The 16,609-nt window shown below is 57.9% G+C and overlaps 6 protein-coding genes across 6 annotated transcripts; all 6 read left to right on the top strand.

Annotated features, from left to right (window-relative positions):
• Positions 1-724: 724 nt before the first annotated feature.
• Positions 725-1,477, top strand: LMJF_28_0705 (conserved hypothetical protein; the record flags this gene model as incomplete). Its single annotated transcript, XM_001684297.1, has 1 exon — positions 725-1,477. One exon carries the CDS (start codon positions 725-727, stop codon positions 1,475-1,477), a length of 753 nt encoding a protein of 250 aa, XP_001684349.1.
• A 1,382-nt stretch (positions 1,478-2,859) lies between these two features.
• Positions 2,860-4,287, top strand: LMJF_28_0700 (conserved hypothetical protein; the record flags this gene model as incomplete). The annotated part of the gene is made up of 1 exon (XM_001684296.1): positions 2,860-4,287. One exon carries the CDS (start codon positions 2,860-2,862, stop codon positions 4,285-4,287), a length of 1,428 nt encoding a protein of 475 aa, XP_001684348.1.
• A 2,209-nt stretch (positions 4,288-6,496) lies between these two features.
• LMJF_28_0690 (putative serine/threonine protein phosphatase catalytic subunit) lies at positions 6,497-7,402 on the top strand (the record flags this gene model as incomplete). The annotated part of the gene is made up of 1 exon (XM_001684295.1): positions 6,497-7,402. The coding sequence occupies one exon, from the start codon at positions 6,497-6,499 to the stop codon at positions 7,400-7,402; it is 906 nt and encodes a 301-aa protein (XP_001684347.1).
• Positions 7,403-9,894: 2,492 nt separating this feature from the next.
• On the top strand, positions 9,895-10,596 carry LMJF_28_0680 (conserved hypothetical protein; the record flags this gene model as incomplete). Its single annotated transcript, XM_001684294.1, has 1 exon — positions 9,895-10,596. The coding sequence occupies one exon, from the start codon at positions 9,895-9,897 to the stop codon at positions 10,594-10,596; it is 702 nt and encodes a 233-aa protein (XP_001684346.1).
• A 1,429-nt stretch (positions 10,597-12,025) lies between these two features.
• Positions 12,026-13,108, top strand: LMJF_28_0670 (hypothetical protein; the record flags this gene model as incomplete). The annotated part of the gene is made up of 1 exon (XM_001684293.1): positions 12,026-13,108. One exon carries the CDS (start codon positions 12,026-12,028, stop codon positions 13,106-13,108), a length of 1,083 nt encoding a protein of 360 aa, XP_001684345.1.
• A 1,947-nt stretch (positions 13,109-15,055) lies between these two features.
• LMJF_28_0660 (conserved hypothetical protein) lies at positions 15,056-16,078 on the top strand (the record flags this gene model as incomplete). The annotated part of the gene is made up of 1 exon (XM_001684292.1): positions 15,056-16,078. The coding sequence occupies one exon, from the start codon at positions 15,056-15,058 to the stop codon at positions 16,076-16,078; it is 1,023 nt and encodes a 340-aa protein (XP_001684344.1).
• Between the last annotated feature and the right edge of the window lie 531 nt (positions 16,079-16,609).

Here is a 16,609-nt window from a genome sequence, read left to right as displayed (position 1 = left end):
GTGTAACTGCCTTTCTCATCCTCGCACGCACTCATGCATATGTTTATTACAGTTCTTCGGGGGGTTTCGACGCGCTTGGTTCTTTCCCCCTTTTTGGTTTCTCCGTTGCATTTTTTTCTTATTGGTGGCCCATTTTTCATCTTTACCTCTCCTCACTGCGTACGAGCGAAAGTCGCTGGCCAAAATCATAGACGCCCTTGCCAGGGCAAGCGCGCGCCTCCCTTCCCTCCCTCCCCCACACACCGGACAGTATCACTTTACTGGAAGGGGGATTACATGTGGTGCCTCCATCTTAATTCGCAGATCCATTCAAGTGAGAGTTGTCTGCACGCCGGCATCGCACTGGGGCACGTCATGGGCGCTCTCTTCGGTGTGCACTGGAACCGCGCATCTTCTTCACGACGTGACGCGGCACGCCTGCGAAACACGGATTCGCAGCGTCTCCTTGTCTCTCGATTATGATGACTGATGACGCTGACTTCACGCAAGAGCCTTGCTCTGCCACCTTTTCCCTCCACGTTTGCTCAACTCCTCTCCATCCGAGCCACTTCGACCTCCTGCCACGTGAAGCTTCAGTCGCCCGTGCATATCGTCGTCTCAATCTTCTCTTCACGGGATCGCAGGCTCGACTATTGGAGCATCTGCCCCTGGGGAGCTTGCACCGTCACCTCGTTTTTCTCCTTCTTCTACACTTGGCGTCCGTTGATTCAGCTGCAGCGGTGCCATGGATCCAGAAACAGTGCTTGAGTCGCTCGCAAGAGAAAAGGGCGTTGTGCTAACGCGCCTGTCTGAGATCAACAGCAAGTACTCACGGTCGGCCAAAGTGGCGTGCTGCGGTGGACTCATGACGCGCCTAGTGACGGAGAGCGCCGCTGACTCCACGGTGCTCCTACGTGACGGCAGCGGCTCGTGTTACTGTGCTCTGCACGGGGACATCACCAACCGCTACCCCGATGTGTTGACCACCGATGCGCTTCTGCTCTTCACGGACATAACAGTCCTGGTCATCTCCTCCAAGGTGCCGCCGATGCTGATTGCGTGTTTACAGAACCTTGCCGGTCTCTTGCTGCCTGATAAAGCGACGAGTGCCGCTGCTGCTGCTACGGCGTCGAGGAGCGCCGCGGCGGCAGGGACGCGACCCGCGCCGGCGCGCAACCTCCTTGTTCGCGGCTCCGTGCCCCATAATGATGACTCCGCTCGCTCAGACACGTGGCACTCGAATCCCCTTACCGGTCGCCAAAGAGGAGACGACGCCGTAGACACGTTCCACGACTCCGATGGCGCTGGTGACAGCTACATGGAGCCGCGTGCTTCTGTGGGCGCCGTCCTTTCAGCCCAGCGCACGCTTGGTGGACAGGGTCACGATATCGTCCCGGTGGAGAAGAGGGCGCGCACAGAGAACACCACTGCATCAGCTGCCTTCGAGGTGGATGACGAAGACGATGCGGAATGCTTGGAGCTAGTGGATGGGATGTGAGGCCGGTGCAGGGGCGGAGTGAGGTGTATGCGTGCGAGGACGGGGAGAGGGGCAGAGGCCATACTGACGACGCCTTCTTACCGACTGACCCCAACGCTCCCTCGGCTTTATGTCTCTCTCTTTGGCTATCGTGCCCCCTCCCCCCCGCTCCCCAGAGTCCGATGTTATGCCGACACGAGGGCTGATGAATCCTCTCTCTTGCTCCCCCTGTGTGTGTGTGTGTGTGTGTGTGAGGGCGTTTTGCCTTTTTTTGTCGTTCATCGGTGCGAGGATGCACGTGAGCTCTTTTTGCACCTCTTGTAGTTGAGGTCACCGCTGCTGCTGCTGCTGCAAGACGAAAGACGAGTATACACACAATAGGTGACCGCAGGCGTGCATTTCTGGTACCAGTGTCCATGCTAGGTTCATAAGAACCGCGAGGATTACTCCCCCTGCGTGGGTGTGCGTGGCCCTTGCCGTCGAAGCGGTCCTCGTTTTCTTTTGTAGCACTATCACCTCCTGTTCTCCGCTCCTCCCCCCAGGCACACTTGCATGCGGATGTCGTAGAAACTGTCCGCGTTTTTCTGTCACCTTCTGTGCGATGCCCCTCGTTGTTGCCCCTCTTTTTTTTCCGTTGCTTCTCTTCGTGAATCTTTCCCTCTTTTTTCTCTGCCTGTGTGTGTTTGTGTGATACCGGGCGCACCTCACATCGCTATGACACCATCTCCGATGCCGTCTCACACGTACTTCCTCATACGCTACCCAAAACAACAAAAACGCATATGCGCACTGCCCTCCTTGTTTCCCACCGCACCCTCTCGCATGCAGATGTTCTGTCGCAGAGGCGTAGATACACTCGCCGTCTCGAGTACCACCCACATCCCTGTCTTTCTCGACGCTCCTCCCCCACGGAAGGCCGTCACGTCTCCACTGGCCGTGACGTTATCTGGACTACCCACCCTCTTCCCTTTTGGTGGGCGTTTCTATTTCTGTTGCGCCCCAGCGCTGACCGGGCGCAGCGCGCCCTCCACAGTAACCCCATCTCCTTTTGTTTCGTTGGTTTCGCGCTCAAAGCCACGCTCCCCATTGCCACATCGCCGCCACCGCCGCGTGTGCTTGTTGGCTCATTCGGGACTCTCCTCGTTTGTTATTATTTCCAGTTGCCGCTCGTTTGCCTTCCGACGCTCTCTTACGTGATCGCGTACGGTGGTGGGACGCGATGACTCTCCCGGCACACCTGTACAGCTGTCCCCCACCCACTGCCTTTTCTTTTCACCTCTCTCTTTCTTTCCTATTATCCATTCTTTAGACTCTCTGAAGGGCTTTGATTGTTGCCACAAGGGCCACCTCCCAAATTTGTACCCCCACATTGTCTTTCGCAGGTTCTCCTATCGGCGTAGGCAATGCCGGTCACCAACGGTAAGCGGCCGCGCGAGGATTCTGGAGCGCCGGTGGACGAGGCAGCCACGCGCGACACGGCTCGGTGCGCCTTGGAGGCCAAGGACGCCGCCGCGACGCCGCTGGACCGCGTTGTTGTTCTTAACGTCGGTGGCACGAAAATAACTACGCTGCGGTCCACGCTGTGCTCTTCGCCATCACTGCTGGCGCAGTGGGCAGAGAACAACTTCCAGGAGTTCCCACGTGATTTGCAGGGGCACCCGTTTCTCGACCGCGACCCGGAGAATTTCGTGCATATCCTCAACTATCTGCGTGGCTACGGGCTGCCGAACAAGGCCGACGACCTTGTCGTCGTGGCCGAAGATGCAGAGCTGTATCAGCTGGAGTCGCTGAAGCGCGAGATCGGTCTTGACCCGCCGTCGATGTGGCGCTTTACACCGGGCCCCGGCATCCGCGACGACGGTGTGGAGTTCTCGACATCGGACATACTCGACTTGTGTGGCACAGAGCCCCTTTCCACCGGCCTTGCCCACACAATCGTCTTCCGCGTCGACAAGTGCGAGCTCGTTTCCATCGGCGTCGTTGCCTTTAAGGAGATTCAGAACGACATGCAGATTCGCCGTCAGAAAAACACCGTGTGCTATTGCAACACAGGGGAACTGGTGCGCTACTGGTCCGCTGATGCGCTGTATGAGCAGGGCGTGCTGTACAAGAGCCAGGATGAGATCACTGTCCGCGTGGAGTTCGCGCAGCCTGGCATACCGCTGGAGCCACCGTCCGGTGCCAAGACCATGGAGCACCTGCCGCCGCCGCTGCAGCCTGCGCTGACTCTCTCGTCGACACCGTTGCCGGCAAGCGTCGCGAGCACCACCGCGCTCAGCAGCAGCAGCGTGGTACCGAGCCGCCCTCTGCCGCTGGTGATCGACGCAAGCGTGGCGATGGCGAACGCCAGCAGCGGCGCCGAGCCGCCGATCACGTCCCCAGCCTTCCAGCCTGGATCCTCAGCGATGGACGTGGCTAGCAACCGCCCTCTGCAGCAGAGCAGCAGCTCCCCGATGACAACCCCCGCGAACCCGACCACGCTGCCACCCCCGCAGACTCTGGGCGGCTCTGGAGGAGGCACGGCGGGCACGGGCACGGCGACCACACCCACCAGCGGCCCCTCGGCAGCCCCCGCGTCAGCTCCGGGAGTGGCACCGGCGTCGCCGTTGCTCCCCTTCGCCCCTGTTGTCCTCGACCCCGAAGACCCCGACGCAACTGTCGGCGCCATCGTGACATTTTTCAAGGGTGATCGCGAGGTGTGCCGCGCGCGCTGGCCTGCCCCTGTGCCCCCACTGCAGTTTGCAGTGAGCATGCAAGGCGCCTCTGCCGTGTCGATCCTCAAGACAACCTCTGTCAGTGCCGATGCTGTCGGGATGGAGAACGAGGACTAGGTCGAGCGAAAGGGAAGTGGGTGAGTGGCGTGGGCTTTAGAAGAGGAAGGCTATGACACTGGAGAGGCAAGAGGATGCGCATCCAAAGAGGGAGAACAAGCGACAGCGTTCTGAGAGACGGCGCACAGGTGTACATGGACCGCCGCTCTTTTCCTACCTTTCTTTCAGTTCTGGAGTCGGTTCTGCTGTTGTGTGTGTGTGTGTGTGTGTGTGTGTGTGTGTGTGTGCTGTCTGCCCTCTTCCCCCTTCACATGCCTTCTCCCTCTTTTTCTTTTCGAACGCTTTTCGTTGCTGTCTTCATCGTTGTTTTCGCTTCGACTTTCCCTTGAGTACCAGACAGACGCATGCACGCACAGATACCTCACACACCTCCCCCCCCCCTCCCTCCACACGCACACGCGTGCCCGAAGACCTACACGTAGGCGTGTATGTCTCTCACCGTCTCACAAGGGACTGCCGTGATTACATGGCCCTCTTGCGTAATCGACCCTCGCAAGCGACAGCTTAGTCGTCTCTGTCTGTCTGTCTGTGGGTCTGTGCGAGCTAAAGCGGTGACGCGCAAAAAGAAGGGAGACTTCGTAGCGTCCCGCGCTCCCGCTCGCGCTTTCCATTTCCATGGGCTCCAGGAGGCCGAAAGCACTGCGTGCCGAGGCAACCGTGGGACGAAAAAGGAGCGGCTCGGTCTCATCCACCACGTGGAGCGTAGGATGAACGTGATGCGGGCTGCCGGTGGTCCTCTCTCCGCATGTGCGTGCCTGTGCGCCACTCGCCCTGTGCAACATGTCTCCTCTCCGCTGCCGTCGCCTCTCTGTCTCCAGCATGAACGAAACTACTCCCACTCCCTGCTTTCCACGTCTTCCTGGTCGTTCCTGGCATCGACACAACACATCGGGTCACGCACACACACGCGCACCTACGTGCAACTCTCCTTGTGGCATCTCCTGCGTAGAGCAGGTTTATTCGTGATCACTGCTGCGGTATCTTTTTCGTTGTTCCTTCTCCCGCTTTCGATCTCTTACTGATCCCGCCACCGCCCCCGCCCCCCCTACCCACCACGAGCTTCCGCTGATATAACCACTTTTAGAAACAAAAAGGCACGCGTATATCATATCAGCCCCGCCCTTCGCCTGCGCCGTGCTACGCGGTCTTTCTCTTTCTCGACTCTTCTCCCCCCTTTTTCGCTTTCACGGGTTACACAGTAGGCCCCTCATAGCAACTCTGAACACCGTAAACACCGATACACACGAAGCCTCTCTTCTCGATTTATACACCTCTTCCGCAGGAAGTGCCTCTGCGTATTCGTGTGGGATATGCGCATGCGCTCGTGATTGCCACTGCCCTTGTTTTTCTTTCCCGTTGCCGTCTTGCCGCCTCCCTACGGCTTCCCTCTTGCGTGTGGGTGCGTGTCTACGGTACGTGTTTTGTCGCGTTGCTGACGTGGGAGCGCCTTTTCGTTCTTCCTTCGGTTGCTTGGCTGTTCCCTCTTTCGTGCCTCTCCGCAGCGGCGACGACAGACTTCGAAGAGAGGGCAAGCACAGCGAACGCAGCCGCAACCGCAACAAGGAAGCGAATCACGCGGTGAAGTGGCGCGCCATTCTACGTTGAGCTGACGTGCACGTGCTGTTGGTGTCCGTGTCGTGGAGGGGCTCCTCATTCTTCTTATTTTGTGGGTGCTCACCGTTGTTCTTGAGGCTGCCTGTTCTACTGTTCTGTGTACCTTATTGCGCAGCGAATACCAAAGCAGTTTTTGTGCTGTAGGGCTGGTGTGCAGCCGTACAGCAGCAGGCACACACATACACACATGAACACGTGCATGTGATTAACCGTTTTGTTTTGTCTACTTTTCATCTTCCCGTGTTGATTGTAAAGCTGCTGCTCGCTAGCCTGCGTGACAGCCGCGCCATCACGTCATACAACCTCCCATTTCTTCCTCCCCTCTATCATCATCATCATCATTGACCCACGCGACGACGTCAGCGGTGCGTGTGTTGGTTTTTGTTAGCTTGTTTTGGTTAGTAAAGGCCAGCTAGGCGACCCCGACACCGCTTTCTTTTCCTTTTCTCACCTCCGCAGAAACGCCGATTTCCCGAACAGCAGTATAGTTGCACGCTGTAGAGGAGAGTGACGCAGAGCGAAGCCCGCCAAGCCCGTTGAGGAAGTCGAGGTGTCGCTGCAGCGAAGGGAACAAAAACAACAGAGCACAGCAGATATGAGCGTCGACACCATTATCGAGCAGCTGCTGGAGGTGCGTGGCGCGAAGCCGGGCAAGCAGGTGCAGTTAGCCGAGAATGACGTGAAGCAGCTGGCGATACGCACGCGCGAGATTCTTCTCTCGCAGCCGCCTCTGCTTGAGCTGGAGGCGCCCATCAAGATCTGCGGTGACATTCACGGCCAGTACTACGACCTTATCCGTCTTTTCGAGAACGGCGGCTTCCCGCCTACAGCGAACTACCTCTTCCTCGGCGACTACGTGGACCGCGGAAAGCAGGGTCTCGAGACGATCTGCCTGGTCTTCGCCTTCAAGGTGAAGTTCCCCGAAAACTTCTTCATCCTTCGAGGTAACCACGAGTGCGCCAGCATCAATCGCATCTACGGCTTCTTCGACGAGTGCAAGCGCCGCTACAACATTCGCCTCTGGAAGGCGTTCACAGATACGTTCAACTGCCTTCCTGTGGCGTGCATTATCGATGACAAGATCTTCTGCTGCCATGGTGGTCTTTCGCCGGAGCTGCAAACGATGGACCAGATCAAGAAGATCACGCGCCCGTGCGATGTGGCGGACACTGGTCTGATCTGCGACTTGCTGTGGTCAGACCCGGAGGAAGGACTCTCGGGGTGGGGCGAGAACGACCGTGGCGTGTCCTTCACTTTCGGTCAGGATATTGTAGAGAAGTTCTTGAACAAGCACCAGTTTGAGCTGATTTGCCGCGCGCACCAAGTCGTAGAGGATGGGTACCAGTTCTTCGCGAAGCGCAAGCTCATCACCATCTTCTCTGCCCCTAACTACTGTAATGAGTTCGATAACAGCGGCGCAGTGATGACCGTCGACAACGAGCTCATGTGCTCCTTCCAGATCCTTAAGCCGTCTGTGAAGAAGCCGAAGTTCTACTCGTAACGAGACGTATGCGAGAAGACTGGGAGATGAGGGAGAGGAGGAGGAGGAGGAGGGGCGCCATTTTCGGATTGCGCCGGCGTGCAGCTAAACAGACGCGATACGCCAAAAAAACAAACAAACAAACAAAACGAACAAACGAACACGAAGGAAGGAAGGAGGGAGGGAAGGCGCCGCGCTGCGTGTGTGTGTGTGTGTGTGTTAGGGGATGGTTCATATGTCTCTCCTCTTCCTTTTCATCGACTGGTGGCGCCGCTTCGCTTTTTCCTTTTTTTTTCGCGTGCGTGTTTTACGCTTGGCTGGTGCACATCGGTGTGTCTCTGTGCTACGTGCTCCCCACCCCCTTTTCTATCGTTCTCTCTCCGCGCCCGCTTCATACTTTCCTTCTCGTTCCTGCTGCTCTTGTTGCCGTCGTTGTTCGCTTGTTGTTCGCCTCCTCGGCTTCTGTCGTTTTTTTTTTCCCTTTTGGTCTGCGAAGTGCCTCTTTTCGTTTACCTGGTGCGTGTGTGCCTGCATGTCGCTCATTCGTTGCGCTCTTGCGCTTGTCGATGTTGTAGTAGACATGTTTCGTAATGCGAGAGACGGCGCTAGAGAGTACACGGGCGCGCGTTAGTGTTTCGCTCTGTGTATGTGTATGCCGGATAGCGCCAAGCATGTCGGATGATATCAACGCGGATGTATGTCACCCCAAGGAGCGGCAACCATATCCCCCTCTTTTCTACTATTGCGGGCCCCCACTCGTGTTTGCTGCTCATCTTCGCGGCACCCTCTGCATCCAGAATGGGTCTCTCCTCTTTTGTTCTCTCCCTCTCTGTGGCTCTCCTTTCCATCACATACGCCGTCGTGGGGTCGTCGTTGCCAGGGTGGGTCTGAGAAGAGACTCTTGTGTGCTCTCGGCTTATCTGCGCGCGTGGGTTTGTACGGGTGTGCTTGTGTGGAGCCGCGTTCGCCTTCTACGGTACGGGCAGCGCAACACCCCCCACCCCCCCACACACACTTACACTCATGCACGCAGAGTATCGAATCAGGTCCAAGGAACCTCCTTTTTCTTTGTGCTCACGCTCACCGCTAGATCCTCGTGCAGCTCTTCCTCACACTCTTGCTCTGACCCTCTTCCTACCTCCCTCTCCTCCCACGCGTGGGCCTTGCCGAGGCGCGCATCTCTGGTGTCCTTCTCTGTCTTCTGCCCTGAAGGCGAAACAAAAATCAGCTGGGAGGCACACAAGGATCGGAACGCGCGGAACGAAGCAGGAGGAGGCTGTGTGTGTGTGTGTGTGTGTGGAGATGAGCGGAATGTTATAGCGCACAAGGGAGCAAAAACAAGTACGCGCGTGCAAGAGCAGCGAATAACGTAACTCAAATGAGGGTGACTGAGGCGCGTTGGTGTTGTCTTCGATTGCGCCTGTTTTATACTCTTCTCCGCCCCTTTGCCGAGTGTGTCTGTGATACTCTGCACTGATGGATGAGGTGTGGGAGTAGGTGAGGGGTAAAGGATCGATGATATTGTGAATGGTGTGGTGACGGTAGCGCCTGCGTGCGGGAGGGTGGCGTGTGACTCTTGCTCCTTTTTCGTTGTTCTCTGTTCTACATTTTTCGTTTACGTTTCGTGCCCGTGTCTGTGCGTGATCGTGTGGGGGCGTATGCCCGCTCATGGCGATGATGTCGATTACAAGGAGCCCTATCTTTTTCTCCATGTCTGCAAGTGCGCGTGATAGTGTTTGTGTGTTTGTGTGGGCGTGCCGGAGTGTGCCTTTCCAGTTTTGCCTTTCCTTGTCCTCTGTCGACGATGTCGACAAACCCCCAATGTACGACCCCTCCCCCTCCCCTTCTTTATTTGCCGCATGTGTGTGTGTCTGTCTGTGTCTCTCTCTGTGGGTGCGTGTTCTTGTGTGTTTCTACCTTCTCCTCATTAACAAAATCCAGCAGGAAAGAAATATGACCAAAGCAAGTCACCACCACCCTCCCTGACGGTGTCTCTTGGGCCGCGACAGTGGTCCCGAGGAGAGGAGGGAAGAGGTTAAGTGATCGCGGCGTAGCTCTCCAGGCGTGGGAAGTACACGCGGCAAGCGTGGTAGCGGTGATGATTCCTTTCTTGTCGGGTGGCCGGAAGGCATCATACGGAAAGAAAGTACCGGGTTACGTATATGCTCAGATGGTGAGGACGCAGTCCTCCAGCTTCGCCTCCTTCCTGCGAGCGCCTCCCTCTTTCCGTTACCGTTGTGGAGGCCGCGTCTTTGTGCACGGCTGCGTACGGAGCGGTCATCAGCTCCTGGTGTTCACACCACACACGAGCACCCAGGCGTGCACGCGGCGCGATGCACTCGCGCGTTTTCTGCGACGTACACATGTAAGGTGTACTGTGCGCATCCCATCTAATCCTGTCCGTGTTTGCCTATTTTGTCTCTTTCACCGTGCCACACGATATCAGAGGAAACACAGCCTGACTGGTACAGACGCGACTGAGAAAGGGCCTGGCGAAAGAGACGCGCACAACGATGGAGCCCTACTACGAACCGGACTCAGAGTTTCGCGAGCCGCTCACGGACGTGGATGCGTTCCTCGACAGTGCGCGGTACAACGAAGCCGGTGACCTGGATCTGCTCAAGGCGTACCTGGAGAAGAACCCGAGCGACGTCGACGCGCGGGATGAGCAGGGCCGCACGGCGGTGCACATGGCAGCTGCGAATGGCCACATGCCCATCTTGGAGATGCTCTTCCAGTTCAACCCCCAACCAAATGTCCCGAATGATGAGGGCAACACGGCCCTGCACTTTGCTGCGCTGAACAACCGCGTCGCTGCGGCGGAGGCGCTGCTGGCGCACGGGTGGAGGGCGGCTGAGCAGAACATCATGGGCAAGACCGCGCTGCAGCTCATTTACGAGAAGCAGTACAACGAGATGGAGACGCTGCTCATGAGCCGTGATGAGACGCTCGATACCTACGTTCCGCCCACCCAGGCTTCCGTGATGGTCGACCTCTCAGCCAAGGAAGGGGACGAGGACGAGGACAACGAGCGAGAAGAGAAGCCGACCGTGGAGGCGAAGGTTGCGGCAGAACGCAAGACACCACCGGCACCCATGGCGCCTGCAAAGAAAATTGTGCCATCGGCGAGCGAGGCGCCAGCACCTGTGGTGCCCGTGGATGCGACAACCAGTACACAGATGCTTGGCTCTGCCTCTGTGGATAGTATCGAGTAGGTGCAGATAGCAAAATGAGACGCCACGCCTATTTGTATGTATGCGTGCGTATGCGCCAACGCTTCACCCGGCTAACGCTCATCCCCTTTCTTGTTTTCTTACGTACTCCTGCGCCGCGACTGCGGAAAGGGCGAGGGGCAGGGGTGTTCTCGGGGGGGGGGCAACGTGACGCCGAACATTGATGAACAGCGATAAAGCGATACCAACATCACTCAAACAGACGGTGCGGACGCCTCAGATGGGGGAGGGGTGACGTGACGGGGGCCATAAGAGAGGAAGGCAGCAGAGCAGGAGGGTGTGCCGTCCAGCGCCATTCAGGGAGTGTGCTTGTGGGTGTGACTGGACGCGTTTTGCTGCCTAGCTCCAACCGTACTATTCCTTTGCTCATTGTCCGCTCGCTGGCCGGACGCACAAGCCACTCACCACCACAACGCGCGCGAGGCGGAGGAGTAGAAGCGCCACCGCGACGAATGAGGGCCAGCATCCAGTAGGGTTCGACACACGCACACACAAGCACACACAGATGCACATCACCCCACACAGAGCCCATTAATTTCCGTGCCCCCACCCCCTTCTTCGACACCTCTTGTCCTTTGCCGTCTTCCTGCTCTGGTGCTTCCCTTCTGCTTCCTCGCTGCTGTCGAGGTTGGATTACATTTCGCTGTTCTCTGCGTTTACAGTTTTGCTTGCCTTCTCGTGCTGCCGAACCCCGGAGTCACAGAGCACGCCTCCCCCCTCCAAACGGAAAGACAAGCACTCTATGGCAACGAAGACACTCGCTTTTTGCGCCTCGTCCGCATCCCCCCTTGCTCCAGTAGACGGGAGGCAGAGGAACCTTTCGCGTGCATTCATGCGCGCACATATCGTGTGTTCCATACGCTTGACTGGAGGCCATGTGCCTTGCGCTGTCTCTTGACGACACTCCTTTTTCCTTGCGCTCTCTTCTTCTCGCCGGGGAGGCGTTTCACTCTGCCCCTGACGCTCTCGATCCGTCACCTGCACACTGCGCAGGAGACCACCAATAAAGCGCATCGGCGGCACACGGCATGCGTTGCGCTGGTCCAGAAAGTACTCGAGCGCCTGCTAGCGAACCTTCCGTGAAGGAAATGTCTATCGGCGAGCGTTTCTTCGAGGCTCTCTTCAGCTTTGCGGAGGGCGACTACGTTGCCACGCGACGTTTCCTCTTTCAAAACTGCACCTTGGAAGCGGTGCGCGCCAACAAGTCGAGCGGCCACAACCGCGTACGCAAGGAGCGGGCCTTGTTTCACCACCCACGCGTGGCAGGCGGCCTCCCCGTCAGCAGCGGCTGGCATTCCACACCAAGGGTTGCCGATCTTTGCACGGAAACGGTGGCAGCTGTGCGCGAGTTTGAGGGGAAGCACCCAGGGCTGCTCGCAAAACTAGCAGCCGCTAGAAGTAACCCTTGCGGATGCATAACCTCACGGCGAATGGCGTCTTTCAGGTCGCCAGTCAGTTCAACCTGCTCGAGTTCTCGTCGTCTGAAATTTCACCGGAGCACGGTGTGCGTCACTACGCGCATTATCCGACCCAGGGGCCGGCGTGCGCCTCGGCGTGGATGGCTGGTACTGTCTATCGTAACTACCTCCTACATCCCGACTTCTTTGGCGGCACACATGCGGCGCCTTTCATGGAAAATGCTGATGTGGCCGACCGTGGACAGCGAACGAATCGCCAGCTGAACATGCTGGACGACCTTGTCGAGTACCTCACCCGTGCGCGCAACAGTGGCGACGCCACCTCCGCTGCAGACGCCGCCAATTCTACTGCTTGCAGCGCACCTGCGCTGCTGCGGGAGCACTTCTTCACGATTTGCAACGGGTACTTCGTTCAGAAACGGCAGATGGCCTCGCTGCCCGCGCGATTGTATCGCATCGCCGCCGTCGAGGGGATCTCGATGGCAGATGTCGAGGAGGAGTCGGTGTCGCGCCTCCACATCGGACTAGTGGAAGTCGCCACCGTGACGCTGCTTCTGCACGACCCGCCTGTTTCCCGTGTTCGTGAGCAGCGCCAACTCACCGATCAAGCCGAGCGAAAAGTTGTGCGCAGATCGGATGTAGATGTGGCTGCCGAGGTGGAGGTCCATGAAGTGACTCAGACGTACAACAGTGCCTTGAGCTTGCCCCCAAAGGACTATTGCACGCCACTGGAGTGGAGCGGCATCGCCACTCTCTCCCGCATCATCTTACGCGGCACGTATGAGGCCACGCTCCTGGCCGGCGTTCAGCACACCCTCCGTGATTTGGAGCGGCAGGCCAGCTTGGCAGACGCGTCTTCGCCAGCGACGCCGCCCTTTTCGCTACCGCCCATCTTTCTCGCCAATGTGGGCGGCGGTGTCTTTAACAACGATAAGGAGTGGATTGCCTCTGGGATCGCGTCGGCGGTGCACCGCGTAGCTGCGCTCAGCGTACCGCTCAACGTGCGACTCGTGCACTTTTGCCAGATGGATGAGTACTACATGAAATACTTTCCATCGTGGCCTGTGCTGGACTAAATCGCGCCTGCGTCACGCCACCCGTGTACGTATGACAGAAGACAGGAAACACCACGTAGAGGGTGCGGACACATCTAGTTCTCGTGTAGCGTACTTCTCTATTTCTCATGGGTGCATCCGTGTTTGTTCGTGTGTATGTGTGTGCGTATGTCCCCCCTCTCTCTTTCTGCGCGCACAGACACTGTCTCGCAGCTCACCCGCTGGTGGGCACGCGGACGCGTCTCCTCTTTTTTCTCTCTCGCGCCCTTTGCCATATGCTGTTGCTGACCATCACCCCGGAGCGTGCGTCTTCGCGACAACGCGGCTTGTATTATGTTCTTCAAAGTCTCGTCTTACTGAGTATCGTAGGCGTCGTGTTGTCTCGCTTGCAAGGCGGAGTCGTTTGCCTGCGTTCTGGGAGACTCTGCTGCCGCGCGTGTTTCTCGTGCGCAAACCTAAACTCTGACATTATCCTTCCGCTCCCCCTCCTTCACACCCGAGGCCGAACGCCCTTTGTGTGCGTCCGAGGACGTTTCCCACTCCCGCACCCGCGCATCCCTGTCTCTCTCTCTCTCTCTGACACGCCTCTGATACACGTGCACAGGTACACAGGCACACGCGCTCTCCGTTCTGTTTTCTAAGTGTAGCGAACTCGCGAAACAAGACACGCCATGTTTTGTTTCGCTTGTTGGTTTCGTGCCTCCTTCCAGTACAAAGACACAGAGACGGCGAGCGCGTTGGACGCATTGTCGGCGCGCATTTTCCGTTTCTCTCTTCTCTCTCTCTTTTCCCCCCTTCCGCTGTCCTTTTTTATTCTCGCTTGAGTCGAACGTGTACACGCGCGCGCGCGTGTGTGGTTTACTCTTGCCGGCTCCACTTCGGCGCAGGCAAACACACGCGGACATGTACATCCGTGCAAGACGCAGCCACGCTGCCTTTCTCCACTGTCTCTTATATCATTGCGCTTTCCCCTCCTCCTCCCGCCCCGCCCCCCCCCTCTACACCACCCACCACTCACCCACGACAACCCTCCCCCTTCTCCCCCGAAAAACAAATGTGCTTGCGGGGTGACGCGAAAAACCGTACCCCCCCCCTCCTCTCTCGCTCTATCTTTTCCTGGCAGCCACGCGAGATGGTCGCCGTACGCCAACCAAGAGCCGAAGAGAAACAAAAAAGAGCACATCACCGTCTCCACGCTGACGTGCGCAGGGAAGTGGGTTCATCAAGCGCGCGCTTGCATCTCGCAGGGGCGGATCGCGCGCTGTTTTGCAGAGCCTTGCCTTGCTCTCCTCCCCATCAATACGCTTCTTCATGTCCTTTCTCTCTCCTCTGTCTCCTTAGAATGCTGGCCACATTCTGCACTGTCTCGTCTACCACGCAGCCACGCACGCACTTCCATATTGCTTGCGCATCTCCTCAGCCTTTGTCGACTTACTTCCCACCCGAGCACGCGTGAGGAAACGCTTCACGGTGCAACTCGTCTTCGAATAGGTGTTCAGAAAGGGTGAGGGGGAGGAGGAGGAGGAGGAGGAGGAGGAGGGGGCAGCTTTGGGTGTCGCAACGCTATCACTCGTCTGTCGATTCTCGATTCCGCAAAGCCGTGTGGCATGCGAAGACACGTGTACCGCTTTTCTTCAGCTTGCCTTTCCCCGCGCTTACGGACACACGCGCACATACAGCAGGACGCTCTGTGAGGTGCGAGGAATGAGCCCCTGCGTCGGCGGCGTTTTTTTTTCTCTTCCCGGCGGACACCGCAAACTTGCTGACGGGCGCATGAACGGGTACAATCACCTGCACTTACACCAGCGCGATCGCCCATCTCTCCACCTCCGCATTGTTTTCGTTTCGACTCTCGTGTTAGCTCGTTCCCCTTCTGGGGTGACCTCAGCCAAGTGGGAGGCAGGCGTGGCCGGCAGGTAAGCTGCTCTGACCTTCTCTCCGTAGACGCAGCTTTGCCGCGCGAGAAAGATGGAGCCGCGCCGATGGAGGCCACTGTTCTACAACCCTTTCACGGAGCGAAGACGGCGCACGGAGTACATTCCCTTGTACCGTGGCTTTTTCCGCACGATGCCGCTGCACCGCTGGTGCATCAAAGACATACAAAAGACGCTTGGCTACGCCGCCGTCAACCCATCCCTCTTTGGCTTTCCCGACCAACCCACGTGCGTTGTGAACACAGCGTACTTTCTGCCGTCCCTGCGGAGTCGGCTGCGCGGTGTATGGGTCTTCGGCACGGAGCGCGGGTGTAAGAGCATCATTGTGCCCCACTCGTGCAGTGGGGAGGCTTTTGACGCGCTCGATGCCCGTCTCATCGAGCCACTCTTCCGCTGGAATCCTGGCATTGAGTACGTGTATTTATCGCGCCACTGCGAGCCGATGGCGCAGCAGCTCCTCGGCCCTCTCAGCCGCTGCCATAATCTACGCGAGGTGACTTTGGAGGGGTGGAACGATGCCGTCGCCGTGCATCGCATTATGATGGCGTGCAAGCACGCTGACGTGCTGGAGACGTACAGCCTCGATGACCCGCCGCGCAACTGGCGCAACGAGCTCTCTGTTCAGGCACTGTCTACCCTTATCGAGATGCACCCCAAGCTGCGCGCCGTCAAGTCACATCGTCTCTACCTCGGTGACTGGTATGAGGCAACCCGCTTCTCCCGGTGCAAGCACAACGTCGCCCTCATTCCCTTCTCGTGCGATTTCGTGATCGTGTTCTACGCTATGTTTCTTTGTGTTGTATGCATACCTGCGTATGGCGCGTACCGCCTAGTCTACCGCCTTTGCGCGGGTCGCTTGTCGGACGCCTACACGTGGTTCTGGAGCGTCATCGCATCTGCGCTCACGCTCTCGGCGGTCGTCGCCTTCGATTCCGTCGGGCGATCGTGCCGCGGTAGTGGCTGGGCTCATATGCAGAAGTACTTCATCTTTGCGAAGCGGCGTGTCGACATTTGGATGGGCGTGCACCGGACGGCACTCGTTGCCGGAAAGAAGTGACACACGCGTACACACGCTCTATACTCGGTGAGCGTGGGGATCGTGGAAGCGTGCGCGTGTGTGCTGGTGGTGCTCTCGCTGTCTTTGAGGGATAGGGGTGAGCACATACAAGCGCTGCTGCTGTGCCGAGCGGGCGCACATCTGAACCGACTCCGCTCACTGTCCAGATGCGAATACTCACCCACACGAGTGCTTGCATGCGCGTGCGTGTGTTGTTTGGCTGCTTTTCATATGGGCGTGGCTGTGACTCTTGTGTGTGCAGGAGGCCCCCACGACATTGGCTTGCGTTACAAATCTTATCGTTTTGCTGTGCTCGTGCAGGATGGAAGCGAGGCGGGAAAGGGAAAACAAAAGCAGCAGCTACTATTTCTAGAGAGCACCGATGACAACCACACGGGCAGCGACGACTTCAGGCAGCATAGGAGTCTTTCATTCGAGTCCCGCACCGTGGGTGACCGTCCGACTTTCCATGGCAAGCGGTGCTGCAGGTGCGTGCGTGCCCATGCGTGAATGTGTAGGCAGCGTCTCGCA

This window comes from Leishmania major, chromosome 28, assembly GCF_000002725.2.
Source record: "Leishmania major strain Friedlin complete genome, chromosome 28".
Classification (NCBI taxonomy): Eukaryota; Euglenozoa; class Kinetoplastea; order Trypanosomatida; family Trypanosomatidae; genus Leishmania; species Leishmania major.
This window is presented reverse-complemented; position numbering and strand designations above follow the sequence as displayed.